The sequence below is a fragment of the Ictidomys tridecemlineatus genome, chromosome 3 (assembly GCF_052094955.1).
Source record: "Ictidomys tridecemlineatus isolate mIctTri1 chromosome 3, mIctTri1.hap1, whole genome shotgun sequence".
In the NCBI taxonomy this organism is placed as follows: Eukaryota; Metazoa; Chordata; class Mammalia; order Rodentia; family Sciuridae; genus Ictidomys; species Ictidomys tridecemlineatus.
Genome location: NC_135479.1, coordinates 132,258,218 through 132,277,513, shown reverse-complemented (window position 1 = coordinate 132,277,513; position 19,296 = coordinate 132,258,218). Strand labels below are relative to the sequence as shown.

At 44.3% G+C, this 19,296-nt stretch overlaps 1 protein-coding gene across 3 annotated transcripts in view; it reads left to right on the top strand.

The window, feature by feature from the left end:
• Positions 1-19,296, top strand: part of Masp1 (MBL associated serine protease 1) — a 67,286-nt gene that overhangs the window by 36,794 nt on the left and 11,196 nt on the right. The window contains exons 7-11 of one of the 3 annotated variants that reach the window (XM_005330988.5): positions 20-138; positions 1,115-1,193; positions 7,424-7,561; positions 9,234-9,308; positions 13,880-16,357. In XM_005330988.5, the coding sequence (XP_005331045.1) occupies positions 20-138; positions 1,115-1,193; positions 7,424-7,561; positions 9,234-9,308; positions 13,880-14,763 (1,295 nt within the window). In that variant the 3' untranslated portion in view covers positions 14,764-16,357. Of the gene's footprint in view, positions 1-19; positions 139-1,114; positions 1,194-3,562; positions 4,087-7,423; positions 7,562-9,233; positions 9,309-13,879; positions 16,358-19,296 lie in introns of those variants that run through there. The other 2 variants (XM_040270161.2, XM_005330990.5) reach the window with 2 other exon arrangements.

The following is a 19,296-nucleotide window of genomic DNA, read 5'->3' as shown; positions in this document are numbered from 1 at the left end:
TTCATTTGCTTCCTGCCAGGAAACGAGTGCCCTGAGCTACAGCCTCCTGTCCATGGGAAAATTGAGCCCTTGCAAGCCACATATTCCTTCAAAGATCAAGTGCTCGTCAGCTGTGACACAGGCTACAAAGTGCTGAAGGTGCAGCGCCTGCCTGGGTGAAGGCCAGAGAAAATCTCAAGAGTTCCCCAGGGGCAGATGGGCTGCTGGAACTTGGCAGAGTGCCAGCACAGTATTTCCTAGCTGCCACAAAAGCCTCCCAAATGTTCTAGAAATTCTGGAAGTGACACAAAAGTCTTTTATCAGAGAATGGGCTGGCTTGGATTAAAAAAGCAAGTGGTGGGGGTGCTGTACAGCTCTCTAATCAGGGCTAACAACCTTAATAAAGTTCATCAGGCTTATGGGGGTAGGGTGGAGAAATAAAGGTTTTAAAGGTGACAGGTACTCCTTACTTTTCCATCATCTCATCTGAGACAATGGTTCTCTTACTTAGCTTTAAAAATTTATTTAAAAAAAAAAAGTCATATCCTACATCTTAGTTGAGATTAATTAAAGCAATATCTTTGGGATTGAAACTGAGGCTTGGCTTTTTTTTTTTTTTTTTTTTAGTGTTCTCTAGATGAGCCTAAAGTGCAGCCAAGCTAGAGGACCACTGTTCTCAAGGAAGAGTTCTCAATGAAAGGTCCCTGGACCAGTAGTATCAGCGTCACCTGGGAACTTACTAGAAATGCTAATTCTTGGTTAGGTCAGACTCAATAAATCAAAATATTCTGAAGACACCGGCCAGGAATCTGTTTTAATAAACCCCCAGGTGGTGCTGACCTCTTGCTCAAGTTTTAGAACCAGTGCTCTGAAAAAGGAGTCAAGGCTCCAGTTTTTCTTTCAGAGACAATTGCCCAAGGCCCCCTTGTGCATAGCCCTTGCCTCTCCATAGTACGAATGCAGAATATGAGTTCAATATCTATGTTTTCCTTATCTTCAAACTTGGCCTTGGAGACTTGGGTGGAAAATCCCATTGAGGACAGTGAGGCTTGGAATTTGAGTTCTGTTTTGCTGGGAAGCAAACACTGACTCCACCCCTTCCTTCTTCCCACTCCCTTCTTTGGTTTCTTTCCAGGATAATGTGGAGATGGACACATTTCAGATCGAGTGCCTGAAGGATGGGACCTGGAGTAACGAGATTCCCACCTGTAAAAGTAAGAAAAACAAATGGCTTGATTATAAGGATAATGAGTTCCCTCCTGCTGTTGGGATCAGACCAAATATCACACAGGGGTGACAGCCTGGCAGGAAGTCTCTGAGAGGGATGGGGGGAAACTCAATAGACACTTGGGGCCAGACAAAAACAGTATTAATGCCTCTTTTAGCACTAAGACTTTAGCATCCCCAAACAAATGTTTTTTGTTGTTGTTGTTGTTGCTGTTGTTGTTTTTGTGGGCCCCAGTTTATTTTCTAAACACTAATTTTACCTCAGCCTGCAGACAGGTTGCCAGATTTGCTAGAGGAATACATGTCTCCAGGTCTAAAGCCAGCTCTGGCAATTGCTAATTCAGGAGACCAGTATGGCACGGATTCCCAGAGCTGAGTAAGCTTGTTAGTCTCTACATGGCCACCACCACCCATGACAACTAACTCTTCTGGGTTAATTTGGAGCTTTGGAAAAATGACTGTGGGGTCAGCATAGTAGACCTAGTTGAAGCATGGAACACAATTCTTCACTTACTGTTGGGGTCTGAGTTCTTGCAGTGACTCTGACTCTGACCTATTCTGTGATCATGAACCAGATCCTTTACCTTGACTTGACAATAAAGAATTTGGACTAGCAAAATTTATGCAGTGATTCTAAAATAATATAGTCCATGTAAATCATCTATTGAGTTTTGTAAGAATACAGATTTCCAAACACTAGCCCCTCTCCCTCCACATCCAGGGGATTTCAATACAAGAGTTAAAAGGACAGCAATTTTAGAAACTTATGTATGGCAACAGTGATGAGAAGAGGCACAGTGACAGAAAGGGCCAGGAAGGAAGGAAGGAGGGCAGGGGTTTGCTTTAGAATGCAGAAATGAGAAGTCAAGAATTGGGGTTGGCCCCATCCATCCACATTTCAGGAGTGCTGTCCTATTCCTTTGTCTTAAATGGTTCCCATCCAGTAGGAAGACAGATCTCTTCCCACTGCCCTTAGGAGGTGCTCTCAAGCAGCAGGGCTCCTGGAGGCAAAAGCCAGGCAGAACTGGAAGCAGAATGTGCTTGTTTCCTCTTTTATATGGTGATATTGCTGCAGTCAGGTCTCAGTGTGGGAAGAGAGGAGCATCTCATGACTTCAATAAATTTTCAGCAAACATTTACTGGAAGCCTATGCAGACTTAAATCCAGAACTCAGAAGGAAAAGTTAAGGTCTAGATAGGAGGGACTCGATGGCTCCTCTTAGTAGTGCTGTGACTGGATGCTGAGCCAGGCACTCAGCAAGAGAGAGCTAGGGTTATTTTGAAAAAGGTAAAGGAGGATTTGAGATTTTCAGGACAGAATCTGACTCTGGAGTCAGGAAATTCTGGATTTAAAATGCAAATTCTATCAGATGAGTGTCCCTATGCAATTTACTCATTTTCTGTTGGCCTCTGTCTCCTTCCCTCAAGATTGCTATGAGAACTAACTGGTTTAATATATGTACCATGCCTGCAGAGTGCAAAAATAAGCAAAAGCTTAATAAAAGCTTATTTCTTTTCCAGCCCCCAGCATCACCCCTCACTACCAGGAGGTTTGTTGTCTCTCAGTCTCACTTTTGGAAAGTAGGAAATATTATTAATAGTTTTCCCTGATGAAACACACACATACTTTGTGTTGTAATGAAAGCATTGATAGAGTAAGGCACTACGATATTAGCACTATTTTGTGTTACTTATGCAACAGAATGCCTTGCCATGTTGAACTCAAGAAAACAGGCTGGATTAGGTTGATGAGAGCTCCCATGCAGATATAACCAGCATCTTTGCCTAATCAATACTTACTAATGGCATTTCTCTATACCATACACTATGCTGGATCCTATGGAAGATGCAAAGATAAGACTGAGGAATTAAGAGTCTTTAGGATGATGGCATAAGGGGCTGGGAACAAACAAGAAGTGTGTAGTCTATAGTAAAGAAAGATGCACCAGAACAGGAAGTAGGAATTCTGGATGATTGTCCCAGCCCTGCCTTCACTTTGCTGTGATGACAAGTCCTGGTATTCTCTGAATTCTATCTGTCAAGTGTGGGTTTGGACCAGATAAATGCAAATCTCCCTGCAGGGAAAGAATCTATAACCCTTAGGAGCCAATGAGTTTGAGTGCAAATTCTCAGAATGGTACAAATTCAACAATCCCAAACTGTCCTTCACACTGGCTATTCCTAACCTGCATTCTTAATGGATTCTGGTGGAATGGTTTCTGTATTTCCTGCAAGAACTGTTTCTGCTTTGCTTGCTAACTTTTCTCTCTCTCTTTTCTTTCTCTCTTTTTCTCTTCCTCTCTCTGCTTCCTTTCTCTGCGTCTCCTGGTCCCACTTTGACTTCACCATGGTGACAGAAAGCGAGATGGATTTGGAGAGCGAACCCGAGTCAGAGCAAGTGACAGAGTGAATGACAAGAACCCCACACAGTGCAGACATCCAGGAATGGATCACTCACAAAGACCCCTGGGTCCCGAGCTGCTCCACCCCTCCCCACCCACCAACACTCCATCGCCCGCTTCAGTGTGGATTAGGATGGAGGCTGAGCCCCACCACATAGCCCCAGCAGTGGGAGCCTCTGTGCTATGAGAATAAATTATCCCCTTGAGGGTTTGGTCACCACTCAAAATTACTCCAGAAAATGACAAAAAGACAGCGGGAATTTTTTTTTTTAAGTATCTCTAGGTGGATTGTACTCTTCTCAAAGGAAAAATGCCTTCAGTTCTAGAAACACAAGATTTAATGCCCAGTCATGTGGTCTGTGACCAACCAGATCGAAGTGGGCACTGGTTTCTGATCTGATTCACATTTCAAGTTCAAATAGGCCAGAATGCTAGTCACTTGATGACATTAAACTTTTTATTTGATGTTACCTTTTTAACCATGAGTAGCTAAAATGAGTAATAACTCAGTGTGCATTTTTGAGAATCTGGGTATTTTCTCATTCACAGAAGTATTCCTTCCACCCATACATCACACAGAGCTAAAATTCCATCATTATAGGTGCTTTCCCCTGGAGATTACAGTTTTGTGTTTCCTAAAATTCAATGACAACTTTAAAAGGATAGAAAATGCTTGTGAAAGCAATGGTCCTCAGCTCTGGGACCACAGACATCTCTAGGTTATAAACAATGATGAGGAAAGGGCTGAGATCAGCAGCCTGGACAAGATCTGGACACAAATATTAGAGAAGCCCTGAATTGGAGGGTGGCTACCTATCGATTTTAAGATTAACTGGCCACTTGGTGAAGACAGAACCCTGCAAGTATAGACAATGAGCAGACTGTAGTCTGAGGTGCCAACCTAAGGTAGAGACAACTCTGAGGAAATGGGCTAGCTGCTAAAGACAAGTGCCAGCTGAATACATGTTTGTAAGCCCACAAAGTATTAACAGACTTCATACTTAGTGTAATAGAATCCCAATGTAAGAGGGAGAGTTGATACGTGGTCAAATAATTGCAATATCAGAGAACATAAGATCATGCCACCAAAGAGATATTAATAAAGAATTCCAGAACAAGGTAGCTTCCCTGTCCAGTTAGAAAGATTAAAAAAGGCTTTCAAGAAGAACTAGTTTTCTGACCATGGCCTCTGGGGTAGCCACATGGACACAGAGTGTCCCAAGCAGCAGTATGGCATGGAAGTGGAGGCAGAAGTGACACAATGATGGATCTGGTGACATTGGAAGATGGGCACACTGAGGGAGGGAAGAAATTGAGGCTGGAAAGGGGGAGTGGGACCTCATCTCTGGACTGAGTGCCAGGGTGAGCAAATTGTGTAGAGTTCCCTAGGAAGTCCCCAGATTATGGTAAAGAGACTCAGAAGCATCTGCAGGCCAACGAAGGTGTATCTGGAGGAGAATAATCAGCAGACAGAGAGGAGAGTGGAGACGGGGTGTAGGGTGGTGTCCCCCATGCCCCAGAATGGTGAGCAAGGAAATGGGAGACAGAAGTGTGTTTGGATTCCAGGGTGTGGAAGTGGCCAGAGAAAATTCAGGAGGACCCTTTCTAAAGCAAAGATGGCCTCGCTGAGGGTGCAGGATCTGACACCCGCTGGTTGTGCCAGGCAGAGTTGCTCAGGGCTCTTGTGAGGAGAAGTTGCCTCAAGGTCCCTTAGATACATGGGTTTTAACCTCATTGTACACTTGGGAAGAAAAGCGTGCCCTTTCCTTACTCACTAGCTGACCAGACTCTTTCTTTTCCAATGGACATGGCCCCCCTCTCTCTGGTTGTAGGACCAGTTGTATCAGTGGGCAGAGTTGCTTCTCTAGAGTGCAGTGAAAATAGCCCCTCTACCCAGAAAACATCTCCCCACCAGCACCAGCCACACAAGTCCAAGGACAGCCCTAGAATTCTTCTACTAGAAGCCAGGCAGTTAGATCTTGATGATGCTTTAAGACAAAGGAAATTTCTAAAAAGCTAAGGGAGACAAGAATGATCTCAATATGTAGGTACCAGTCAATGGCATTTCCTAAAGAGGCGGGAAAGTCCACTTGGAGTCTCAGAAAAAAAAAAATTAAAACTATTTGTAATTTTAAATAATAAATATTATTACTTCTTATTATCTTGGCATTAACCTTTGCACATTTATCTCACAAACTATAAGAGTGTTTCTCATTTTGGGTGATCAAAAGAAAATGGAAATGATTTGCCCAAGGGGACTGGAGCCCAGTTTTTTTGTATTTTGCCTTTGTTGTGGATAAGAAGGACACACATCTATTCCCTTCCTTCATCCCTTTCCTCAAACCTGGAATCATACATGTTTTAAGTTAGTTGACTCCATAGTCAATTTAAAAAAATGAATTTGAAGCCCTAAAAATTAAAATCACAAAGTCTGATTAGCACTGGGGGTCTCTCCTCTCTATTCCCCAAGGTGAACAAGTGATATTCAGGAGGGGGTAGAACTTTGCAAATTTCATCAGGATTCTGGAAATATTGACAAGAAATGTTCCCCACTAGCCAGCTAATATGTAACATAGGCCATTTAACATAGGGCATTTAAACAATCCTGAGAAAGTATCAATACCATTTACTAAAAGATCACTGAGTTTAAGATCTCGTTCTCATTCTGACATTCACTCACTGGGTGACTTTAGAATAAATAGCCAAGTCTCCTCTCCAGGCTTATGGGCAAAACAAAGAAGATATTCTAGATGGCTACCACCAAACTCCTGCTACACCAGTCTCCTTTCCATCTGTCAAACTCTATGATTCCTCTAGGATTCTTCAACTTTGGCATGGGTTGTTATGTCAAATATGAAGATTTCCTAAGAAATGAGCAGCATTGTTTAAAGGATCCCCCCTAAGAAGACATTGATGAATTGGGTCCTTAGCCTCTGATGTGGCCATGAAGAGGTGCCCTGAATCTGAGCTGACTCATGCTGAGATCCCTCAGGGCCAGCAATTCCCCCTAAGACCTGGCAGGACTGGGGAGCTCCCCAAAGACCATCTCTGAGGGGCAGGCATCTTTGGTCATGTCTTATGCTGTGACTGCAACCAGCCCCAATATCCAGCTACCAGAAAACTGGAGAAAATTTGAGACTAAGATTTGATTCACCCGTGACCCTCTTCTGCCTTCTGTGGTGGAGCAAGCTGCCTGTAGAGAGCCAGCAGGGTGGGGCTGTGTACTCCTGCAGGAACTGGGTTTTTTATTTGTTTGGGTTTGTTTCTTTCTTTCTTTTTTTTTTTTTTTTTTTTTTTTTTTTTTTTTTTTTTTTTTTGGTATGTGTGTGTGCGCCAAGCTCTAATATGAGCAAATTAACTGATCTTAGTCACCCTGTGGTTGGGACTGGAAGAATGGAAGATTCTTTGGTTCGGGTCAGCCAGAATTTTCAAACTGAGCATGGGCTTCATGCTTGGGCAGAAGTAGCAGAAAGGATTTCATAATAGAACTAGAAGTGGGGGAAAGAGGTGATGGTAGGGAAGAGACTTGGATCTCCTTAAATCTCAGCAGAGTTGCCTCTACTCTGAAATTGACCCTGGGCCAGGTGAGTTGATCATAGAGTAATGTCATGATGGAAAGACCCCAAAAGCAAGGGCACTGGGAGCTGCAGAGGTTGGACCCTGTACAATTCCAGGGACATCCTTGACTTATAACTTTGCTTTCTGGAGTTGTGCTCATTGCATAACCTGCACATCTGTAGAAGAAAAAAAATCCAACAGATGGTAACAAGAGGAAGAGCAAAAGATAGTGAAGAGGTCTCACTGCTTCTCTCTTAGTTGTAGACTGTGGAGCCCCAACTGAGCTGGAACATGGACTGGTCACCTTCTTCACAAGGAACAACCTCACCACATACAAATCTGAGATCAGATACTCTTGTCAACAGCCCTATTATAAGATGCTTCACAACATCACAGGTGAGCCTTCCATACTCTCCCCCTCCCACCTCACCCTCTCTGGCACTCTGGATAGGCTGGGAGCTGAAATCACTCTGTAAGGAACAACTGCTCATAGGTATGGGGTGCTTAATAATGCAAAAATTGTCCTCTCACACATCGCCTCAACTGATACTCATGCGTGAACTCATATTATTTTGTCCTTTTTAAGATGCAGAGACTGAGTCTCAGGACCAACACCCTATCCTTTTCTGTCTTTTTTTTTTTCCTCTCATTTTAATCTAGCCCAGATTCTACCAATGAGCACACATCTTTTAGGAGCATAAAGGAGTCAGATAGAACACAGCAAAGGGAAGATGTGAGAACCTAACGAAAGCCTGGAATGTCCCAAAATGAATTGCTACATGTTGCCTGAGGCTGAGTTGAGGTTTCCAGAAAACGCCCTGGGTCTCCACTTCAGCCAGTCTCTGCCTTGGTTTCTGGCTGAGTGTAACATATGACCAAACCAGAGCCATTTGGCAAGCCTACTAGGAATCTTCCTTCAAAGACCTGTTCTTATTTTATGCACAGGGTCCAGGTGGAGTGGGAAATGGGGAGCAGATCCATCTGTCTCCCAAGGTAGCCCAGTGTATGCCCTGACCAAGACTCCAACACAGTTGGAGCTGTTCCAGTCCAGGTCTCATCCATACCACCTGCCAGGCTCCTGAGGTCAGACAGAAGCTCACAGGCTAAAGGGTGAAGGACCACCATTGGCCAGTACACTGGTCACAGTGAAGGTTTGGGAAGAATTGGGAAGAGACATATGTGGTGATATGTCCCACCTTACCCTAGAATGAGTCTTTGAAGCATCCCAACACCCTCATGCATAGTCACAGTCCTAGCAGAAAAGAGAACCTCTCAGAGATAGAAAGGCCTATCTCTGCCTCTATGGAAAATGAGCACTAAGAAAACTCTCGCTGGTCATGGTGGCACATGCCTCTAATCCCAGTGGCTCAGGAGGCTGAGACAGGAGGATCATGAGTTCAAAGCCAGGCTCAGCAAAAGTGAGACATTAAGCAACTCAGTGAGACCCTGTCTCTAAATAAAATACATTAAAAGGCTGGAGATGTGGCTCAGGGGTAGAGTACTCCCTGAATTCAATCCCCAGTACCAAGAAAAAAGAAAAGAAAACTCTTCTAATTTCTCTAAGTCTCCAAGAACTCACTTTTCAACAAGGAACAGTGATACAGCTCACAGAGCTATTGTGAGACTCAAATGAGAAGGTGGACAGAAATGTGGCTTATTAAAGGGTTTAAGTGCTGAGAGGCATGTGTGCTGCAGAGAGCTGTGTGAACCAAGGTCTCAGTGATTAATAAGAGGGAGAAAACTGCCAAGGGATGGACAGCCCAGGGCAAGCAGCCTCAAACCAGCAGGAGTCAGACTGCACAGAGCGCTGGACACCACGAAGAGTGTGGTATTTACTTTTAAGGACAGTGAGGATCCACTGGTAATTGAACTGTGGTTAGATTCCCATTTTAGAAAGATCCTGCAAGTTGCAAAGAGGACAGGCTCAGGGAAAATGATATCAGAGAGGGCATTTAAAAGAATTTTTTACAATAATCCACATTAGAGGAATTAAGAATCCAAACCTATTTTCCATGTGCTACACATCAATCATTTTCTTTCTCTTCTCCACCCTTTTTCACTCCTGTAGGAATGTATACCTGCTCTGCCCAAGGGGTCTGGACAAATGAATTACTGGGAAGAAGCCTGCCCACCTGCCTTCCAGGTACCTTACCCTCCAAGTCTTGTGTCTCCAAGTCTCCTGTTCAAAGCCCTAGAGCCCCAGGTGCTCTGGCTGTTAGCAGATGCTGAAAGGGAAGATGCTTTGATTTTTTTTTTTTTTAAGAGATGTCTTCAGAAGGTTGAAGGTCAGAGAAGCCTAGTCTCACACCTTCTCAAACTAACTAGACTCTATATTCAGCCTGTTCTGTTGTGCAGGAACCCCCTGTTGCCTTTCTGTCCAATTCCACTCCCTTTCCACCAGATTTTTTCATCCAACACAACACAATCTGTTGTGCCAGAGAAATCAAGAGAGCAGGCACTCTGTCCTCGAGCACTCACCAGGCTCCAATAAGAAACAACTGTAGGACAGAGGAAGAAGTTCTTATAAAGAACAATGCATGCGAGTCTTTTTGATCTCTGCCTTCCCTGTGTTTTATCTGCAGACCCCACTTTAAAATGGAAAGAGAAGTTGGTGGTAGCATAGCAGGAAGTGTCACTGTGCATATAGTTTGGGGGGATATTTTCTTTAGTGCTGAAAGTATGGATGGTTTACATTTTAAGCAATGTGCATATTTAAATAAACTTTAGAAATCATAACCCAAAAATGCACACCAGAGGGTTAAACAAATAACTCACAAAAATTAAATTTAATATTTACAACACAGTAATTGATACATATTTAATTTTTTTAAAAAATCAAGTATAGTACTAATTAAATGATACATCATTCCAGGTAGCACTAAAAAATTTGAAAATTAATTATCCTTCCTGATTCCATATGCACATTTGCATGAACAGCAGGAGCTATTGTGAGGCTCAAATGAGAAGGTGGACAGAAATGTGGCTTATTTTATCTATAGTATGCTGAAGCTGAGTAACCTTTGTATTTCACTGAATTACAGCATTGGGTAAACTAAGAGTATTAGGGAAATGGCACACATTCACTCGGTGGGCTTCTAGATGTTAGGTTAGACGTTAAATGAAAGGCCCAGGAGTTCTCTACCATTGATTCTTATGAAGTGAAGAACATATTGACGTTTGGGAGTCAGTTTTCAGCCATCACAGGTGCCATGGGATCCCAGAGAAAGAGGAATTGACTACACTTTATAGTGAGAGGTGAGCTCCAGGAAGGAAGACTTCACATAAGAGGTCTTATGCCTAAGAAAGAACCTGTGAAGAGGGAAATAAAGAAAGGTCATCTTGGTCCCATTATGCTCTCCCACTCACCTCCCCAGTTTGGCTTGGCCATGAACATACTCAAGGACTCCAGGTGGTGAAGCTTCAGAGAAGAGGAGAATAGTGGAGATGTGGTAAACTAGAGGTTCAGTTTTCTCTTTTGCTAAAAAACTAAAGTCAGCCAAAGAAAACCAGGGGTGATTTCATCCTGGGAGGCCGTGTTGCCACACTCAGGAGGGAAATGCACTGGACTAGAAGTCACAGGCCTGGGTGGTATGCTGGTGCTGCTACTTCCTAACTATCATCCTTAGTAAGTAATCTCGCCTCTCTAGGAATGGGATTCCACACCTCAGAAGTAAGGGAGCCACACATTCTTTGAGATACACCACATTCTATGACTCGTAATGGTTATTGCTCTTTATGTTTATACAAAGGATCTGGGATACGATGAGTCATGAAATTCTCTTAACACCTAAAGTTGGCCAAACCATCATGTACCATTGGATCAGGCTGGAAATTTCCAAATTCTTTCCTCTCAAAATACTGAGACATGGAACTGAGATGCAAACCAGGAGGGAAAGAAAGCCATTTTATCTAGCACCAAAATCTTTCAGGGGGCCTACTAAGGAAATATGAGCTGCCCCTTTATTTTACAGATAAAACTTAGAAAAGTGAGGATCATAGTGGTATAATGATTTGTGCAAGTTTTCCTCCAGAGACTTAGGAGCAGAACTGGAGGATGATCCTGAAATTTTTTATGTCAACACAAGTATTTTAGTTGGATTTTTTGCTGCTCTGACTGAAAGACCCAACCAGAACAACTGTAGAGGAGGAAAAGTTTATTTGAGGTCTCACAAGTTCAGATGTCTTAGTCCATAGACAGCTGGCTCCATTCCTTGGGGCTTGAGGTGAGGCAGGACATCATGGCGGAAGAGTGTGGCAGAGGGATGCAGCTCATATGATGATCAGAAAGCAGAGATTTCACTCACCAGATATAAATATATACCTCAAAGCCATAACCCCAATGCCCCACATCCTCTAGCCACATCCCACCTGCCTCCAGGTACCACTAAGTTAATTCCATCAGGGATTAATTCACTGATTAGGTTAAGGTTGTCATAACCCAATCATTTCTCCTCCAAACCTTCTTGCATGGTCTCACACATAAGCTTTTCAGGGACATCTCACATCTAAACCATAACAATCAACAATGTTGAGCTCTTTTTGAGTCAGTCATTTTTTATGCCATCCTCATGCACTCAGAGTCCTGGAATGTCACCTTTTTATTCTAAGGGCCCTTCTTCAGTGCTTACCATCCTGTAAGCCCAAATCTGGCTTTAGCACAGCCAAAGCTATACCATTTCAAGAATAGTCCTTTGTCTCAGAAAAGTCTGGGAGGAGAAGGACAACAGCCAGTAATGACTGCATTTCAGCTGGGTACAGCAGCATGCCCTATAGTTCCAGTGACTCACAGGTTTAAGGCAGGAGTATTGCTTAAGCCCAGGAGTCTGGGGCCAGCCTGGGCAATATGGCAAGGCCTCATCTTAAAAAAAATCAAGAATCACTCCATTTCAATGAGCTCTTTCAAAGACTTGTTGTATCATTCAACCTCATGAAAAGACAAGGGCACATCAAGGAGGGGAAAAAAAAGCTGGTGTCAGGAGTAATGGGTTCTACTGCTTTCTCTACCACCAATGATTTTGAGTATATTATTGGCCTTTTCTAACCCTCCATTTTTCCATCTGTAAATTAGCTACCCTCAGAGGTTGCTCTGTTCTGACCTTCTATGACCTGGGGTATGCCTCTTTGGAGGAAGGTACCATTCAGTGCTGGCCAAGGGCTTTGTAGTGACCATGAATTGAGCCACAGAGGTGTGCCTTACCAGATGAGGATCTTTAAGTGCTAAGAGAATTGTTACACAGGCCAGGCATAGAATTGCCTTGAGATATCACCTTGTAGGCTGCAGCTTCCAATGGGAGGCTAGCCTTGAAAGGCCAGGTCACAGAGAGTTACAAAGCCCCATCCACATCTGACCTGGGGTGAATGTCAGAGTGCTCCAGCATCAAACAAGAAGCATTTGGTGTCAGCATCCAAAGAACATTAGGCTGTTGAAAACCCTCCCTCCCAAAGTCACCAAGATACAAGAAAACTCAAATGTCCCTTGGTCTCTGAAGGATTATTGAGAATATCCAGGGCCAAGAAGTATAGTCTGGCCATTTACAACCATAAGGGGACCTTCACACACACGACCTACCTCCCAGACAAAAGCACCCTGTCCTTGTGTGCTTGTTCTTAGCCAGTGGGAGGGCTGGTTCTGAAGACCCACCGCTCATGAGCCAGAGGCATTTGGCTGCAGGAGGCCGGTGGTGCATGTGCATGCTCGGGGTACAACTCAGTGGAATGAAGTTTTCTCAGACCTTTCTCCTTCCCTTGAAGGTACTACAGGGCTCCTGGGTGCAATGATGTGTGGTCCAAATAGGGCCCATGCATCATTGCTTGTGGATTATGCCACCTTTCCCCTACATACTATGTCCTGAGACTTAATACACAGGCATCAATGAGTCCTTTAGCCAGATGAGAAAAGATTTGAGGGTCTACAACTAGGGTCTTAATATGTAAACTGTCTTAAGAATCCATTTAAGACCCTACTATCCAATTTGATAACGATGTCCTCTTGGGATAGTCTCTTAACTGTCTTCATCCATAAACTGGGGGTAGTCAGGGAAAATGAAATAAAAATCAAAGGAATTTGGAATTTGAAAATTCTTGAAGATCATCTTGACCAATTGTTTCATTTGGCAAACCAAAAACTGAAATTAAGAGAGAAAACGTTCTGATTCAAAGTTGCATGGAAATAGAAAGACCAGGTAAAGGCTCCAAGCATCTTGGTACCCAGTCCAGTAACTATTAGAGCTTGCTAGATTGTCTTTTATAATACTTCCATTTCTCTGTGCCCATGAAGATGGAGAGAAAACTTATAGAAGTTCTTCAAGTGCCCACAGTATGAACAACTTCTGGGATATAAAATACCTTTTTAGGGAAGAAAGGGGATAAGTGGATACTGCTAGGGACAGTTCTGGCTAAAGACGGTCCAGGCCAAAAGTAGTAATAGCCAGAGGTGGTAGTTCAAGAGAGAGATGGCCCAAACATGAAATGATCTGGTCTAGAGATGGCTTCAACTACTGGGTTGCCATCACTGTGGGAGATGGGCCATCCTATAGAGACCTAGATACAAACTGTCCCAGGACAGAGCTCTGTTAGCATGACTCAGGCAGGTTAGGGTGCCATGGTGGCATAATCCACAATGGGTAAGATATGAATTTTTCTTAGTGGCTCTTTTCAAATGGTTGTCCTAACCAGTCTTTTTCTCTTGTCCCCACTCCCTCCTTCTCCTTACAGTGTGTGGCCAGCCCTCCCGCTCCCTGCCAAATCTGGTCAAGCGGATCATTGGAGGCCGGAATGCTGAGCCTGGCCTCTTTCCATGGCAGGCTCTGATAGTGGTAGAGGACACCTCAAGGGTACCAAATGACAAGTGGTTCGGGAGTGGAGCACTACTCTCTGAGTCTTGGATTCTCACGGCCGCTCACGTGCTGCGTTCACAGCGCAGAGACAACACAGTGATACCAGTCTCCAAGGAGCATGTCACTGTCTACTTGGGCCTGCATGACGTTCGGGACAAATCAGGAGCTGTCAACAGCTCAGCTTCCAGAGTGGTGCTCCACCCAGACTTCAACATCCAGAACTACAATCATGACATAGCTCTGGTGCAGCTGCAGGAGCCTGTGCCCCTGGGACCCCACGTCATGCCTATCTGCTTGCCAAGGCCTGAGCCTGAAGGCCCGGTTCCCCACATGCTTGGCCTGGTGGCCGGCTGGGGCATTTCCAATCCCAATGTGACAGTGGATGAGATCATCAGCAGTGGCACGCGAACCTTGTCCGATGTCCTTCAGTACGTCAAGTTACCCGTGGTGCCGCATGCTGAGTGCAAAGCCAGCTATGAGTCCCGCTCAGGCAACTACAGCGTCACAGAGAACATGTTCTGTGCTGGCTACTATGAAGGTGGCAAGGACACATGCCTTGGAGATAGTGGCGGGGCCTTTGTCATCCTTGATGACTTGAGCCAGCACTGGGTGGCCCAAGGCCTTGTATCCTGGGGAGGCCCTGAAGAATGCGGTAGCAAGCAGGTATATGGAGTCTACACAAAGGTCTCCAACTATGTGGACTGGCTGTGGGAGCAGATGGGCTCCTCACAAGGTTTGGGAGAGCTCCAGGTGGAGCGGTGAGCTGACTTACTTCCTCAGGGTCTGTCTACCCTGCCCCAGCTCAAGTGAGACTACACCACACACCTCCAACAGCACACTCCATGTTACTTAACAGACCAAATAGAATGGAACACAGTGACCTACTGGGGCACTCATCCTCCTAAGATGGACCCCAGGACCCTGAGAGGCAGCAGTGTTGTATAAGGAAAAGGTTCTAGGCAAGAGACCAATGTCCACTACCATGGTCAATTCCATTCCCCTCACTGGCCTTCACTCTTTCCAGCAATACAGTGGGAAAGCTGGACCAGAAGACCTCTGGGCCCATCTAGCACTCCTCTCTGGCAAGCTTTATACCATGGCCTTTATTCACTCCTAATTATATATCAAACCTATTGGGCCCACTGTTGGTATATTTGAGCTTGATTATTAGGAAATGATTCCTAGCATTGAACCTAACTCTGCATTCATATTTTGACCCAGCTCTGCACTCTGGGCCTATATCGAATCCACTCCCTCCTCTAGGAGAAAACCATTCAGGTATGGCGGATAGAGATCATAAAACTGGGTGGGGGGGGAGCCTTCCTCTCTAGTACAATAACTCGGAGCACCTTTGCTCTTAGGATTCCTCTTCAACCTTCTTCCAGTCCAAGTTTCATCCTTTATATTACCTATTAAAGAAATGTCAAGGACAAAGAGAAAACCATTGACTGAGGAAGACAATAGCAGTAGGAGGGTCCCCAAGCCCCTGGAATTCCTACTTTCAGCTCAGAACATCACTTGGGCCCACATGCCACTCCTGAATGGCTGACATCCCAGGCTGTCAATCTGTACCACTCCAGACAAGTGCGAAGCAACCTTTCATCCCTGAAATGAGTCATCTGAACAAACTACCTGAACCCTGAGAGCAAATGTGGAGAGAGACTTGGCTGTTACTTGGGGAAAAGAGAAGGTGCACACTGTATCCCACTGTGCTTCTGGACAGGAAAATGGAAGAAAGGGTGAACTCAGGACTCTAGGAGTCACCTACGTCCTGCTCTATAGCCAATGGACCTAGCTCAGCAGAGAATCTACCCAGCAGGATATTCAGAGAGATCCAGTCCTGTGCTTTCTGGGAACCAGAGATCAAGGGAAGCAGAGACTCATTGGTGACAGTGAAAAAATGGGAGAGCCATGAATGCTGGTTTCTAGCCCTGTCTCTGTCTCCAACTGGCACTGGCTATATAACCTTTGACAAATCATTTTCCCGTTGAGCCTCAGTTTCCCTATCTGTAAGGGAAGTCATAAGAGCCCCTTAGGGTCTTTCCATCTCTTGCATTCAGCACTTCTCTGATTGCCAGCAGCCTGTCTCTGGCTGTCACAGGCTGATTGTGCCCCCTCAGAGCTCTTTTCCCTGAGAATCTTCATCAGACAAATGCAGCCAGAGAACAATTGGGAAATGTTCACTTTTCCAGTCAGTTCATAAAAACACACTCCTATACCTATGAATGGTGCATGTAGAGAATGCTATATTTTGTATATTTAATATCACATGCTTTGCTACTCTGTAAGGGGCCTCTGCACTCTGTCTCAGCTGTCAGGGGTCCAAAGTGGAAATAAACCCTCTGTGGATAACCAATAGCCTTAGTTTGGGAGTTTTATTATTGTTGTTGAAGTGTGACCATTTGTTTTGATTTTTTAAATTGGCCCCCTCATTAAACCAAAATTTCCCCTGCTACAGGAAAAAAACAAACAAACAAACAAAAAAAACCCACTTATGGCATCTGGGCATCACCCAAGAAGAAGTGTCAAAGAGAGGACTTTGTTATTGATATGTTCCCTTCTCAGAGGGTGCATGCTCCTCCATTTAAGTGCCTGTCATTTGAGTCCTTGGCTTCAAAGAGTTCACACTAGCGCGGGAGACAAAGTTGTGTTTATCTAAGTATTAAACAGGCAAAAGGAATTGGACATCATAAGAGAAATTGCTATTTAAATATCATGGGAATTTAATTAAAGGAAGATGTGATTTTATACAGCTAGAGGGGATCAGAATGGCTTTGCAGAGACTTCAAAGATGTACTTGGAGATGGGCAGGAAGAGGCAGAGTAGGCAAAGTTATCAACACAGGAAAGTGAGCCACATTTGGAGTGGAAGCAGTGTGCATCGAAGGAGTTGAAAGAATCTAAAAGCTGTACTCTGCACTCTGACCTGTGACAAGGGATTTTCTAAGTTTGAAGTCTATCAATCAGAATCATGGGGTAGGGGTGCTTGTTAGGAATGTAGATTGCTGGGTCTCACCCACTGAAAATTGAGAATTTGGCAGGTCTGAGAGCAGGCGGTGTGATGTGGAAAGTGGAGGGAAAGGGACTGAGCTAGGGAGAATGGCTGGGAAACTACTGAGACTATCCTGGCAAGAGATGGGGAGAACCCACCAAACCAAGGAGCTGTGACAGTGCAAACATGAGGTCAGAAGTTTAAATCCATTTCGGTTGTAATCCCAGTAAAGGTTGGCCTTAGGCATCTCTTGAGATTGTGCAAGCTTTAGGGTGCAGGGGTTGATGTGAGTCAACCTGAGAGTGAGGGCTCTCCAGGGGACACACACACGTCTTGCGTTTGTTTGGGGTTTGTATCATGCTTTTATTTTTGTGTCATGCTTTTTACACTATTGAGAACTGAGAGAATCCTAAATTAGACTTCATGCTTCGTATGTTGCTGGTTTCAAGGACTATCATATCCGGTGTTCTACTACATTTCAGATTCTTGTTTTCTTCTAGATGTTTGGAATTTATGTTGTGACATTCCAAGATGCTAAGGTTCTATGGAGAATATTGGGACATGGATGGGGACCAGGCATTGGGCTGCTTCTCCTAGTGATTTAACACCAACTTAGGGACTGACTCAATATGGGGGTAGAAGAAAAGGGAGGCAACAGAAACGTGGTTGTTGCAGACATTCACAGAGGTCTGGCTAACAAGAGGAGAAAGTTCATGAAAGCTGGTGAACAGGGCTTAGCATCTTTAACTTTGAAGAGTTTAAGTAGGCAGTAAAGAATAGTGAGTTCCAGAGAAACAGGGCAGATTTAAAGACACTGAGATGAAATTCATTAGCATTTAGGTAGAATATGGCAGAAGGGTGGATTTTCATCTATTGGAAATGTGCAGAAAACAAAAAGGAGCCTAAGGGCTCAACAAGGCAAATACCAGCATAGAGATCATGAAGAGATGCCCCAAGAAAGAAACAGAGCAAAAGAAAGGACCAAAAAAAAAAAAAAAAAAGTAGGGAGGGAGAAAAGAGAAAATAAAAAAGAAAGAGGGAGGAGCAAAACAAGAAGAAAAGTATTCAGAAGCCAGGGACAGGAAATCGTCAAGAAGGGTGAAGAGCTCAAGGGCATGCATTACAGCTGAGGGTCCAGGAGAAGGTCCTGGGGTGGATGTTCCCCAGCACAGGCCCAGGTCTCAATGGCCATCTCAGGGAGGACAGAGAACAGGACCCCCAGGTGCATTATGTCTTTCTCTCATTGTCCCTCCACCCGGGGTGTCTCCCTCCTCCATTCCTCCAGCCTCTTCACTGGCTCTGAAAAGAGCTTCTACGTACAGTAAAAATTATGCACTCAGTCCCCCAGGGTTTGATTCCCTATAGCCTACACGTTTTTGTATGTTTGTTTGCTTTTGTTTTTGTTTTTATTCTTACCACAATCCCTACCTCTGCAAATGAAAAGTCTCTTTGTAGACATTGGTTTAGGCTTTGCTCTTTCAAAATCCAAAGCCTATCCATTCTTCCCCAATGTGATGGGTATCCCAGCTTCAGTGGTTGGGGAATCCCAGGACAAGGAGAACTAATGCCTAGGAGGAAGAATACATCAGACAAAATTTAAGTCTGTATAGTATGTGGCACTTTCTTCTTCTAAATCCAACTCCAAAGGAGAGGGAAGACTGAGCATCCACCCCTCTGTGCAGAAGCTTGACTGTGGAAGGGAAAAGAAGAGGCTGTGGCACGAGAGAGAAGCAGGGAAATGGAAGTTGGTTTTTAGGATGAAAATGCTTGACCATGTTTTAGAGGCAGAGGAAAAGCAGAGATGGAAAATACAGGAGCTGAGCCAGGTCCCTGAGAGTTAAGTGACAAGATCCAGAGCACAGGCTTGGTTATGAAGAGAAGAAAGTTGACAGTAGGAGGATATGGGGAGGAGGATGACGGAGGAGCTCCCACCCAATGGACTCCTGAGCATCCGGTAGGAAGGGGGACAGGACTTCCATTGAGGCAGCTGAACTTAGGCACAGAGAATGACACTGGGAGATGCTGGAGGTTCAGTCAAGGTTGCAGCATATTTATCTGTGATTTTTGTCAGGCTGTGATGTACATGGATGTTTGGGAGTTCAGGTCAGCAGAAGACAGGGGATGGAGCAGACAGACACTTCTTGTAGGGCTTCTCTGAGAATAGGCCTCTGCAGTTAGAGCATGAATTTCCTTTATTAGTCAGAACTTTCTTTTCTAAATGACAGAAATGCAATATAAACAGCATAAGAAGACAAAGAAAGAGAGAGTGTATAGGTTCCCATAATGAAAAGGTTCTACCAAACG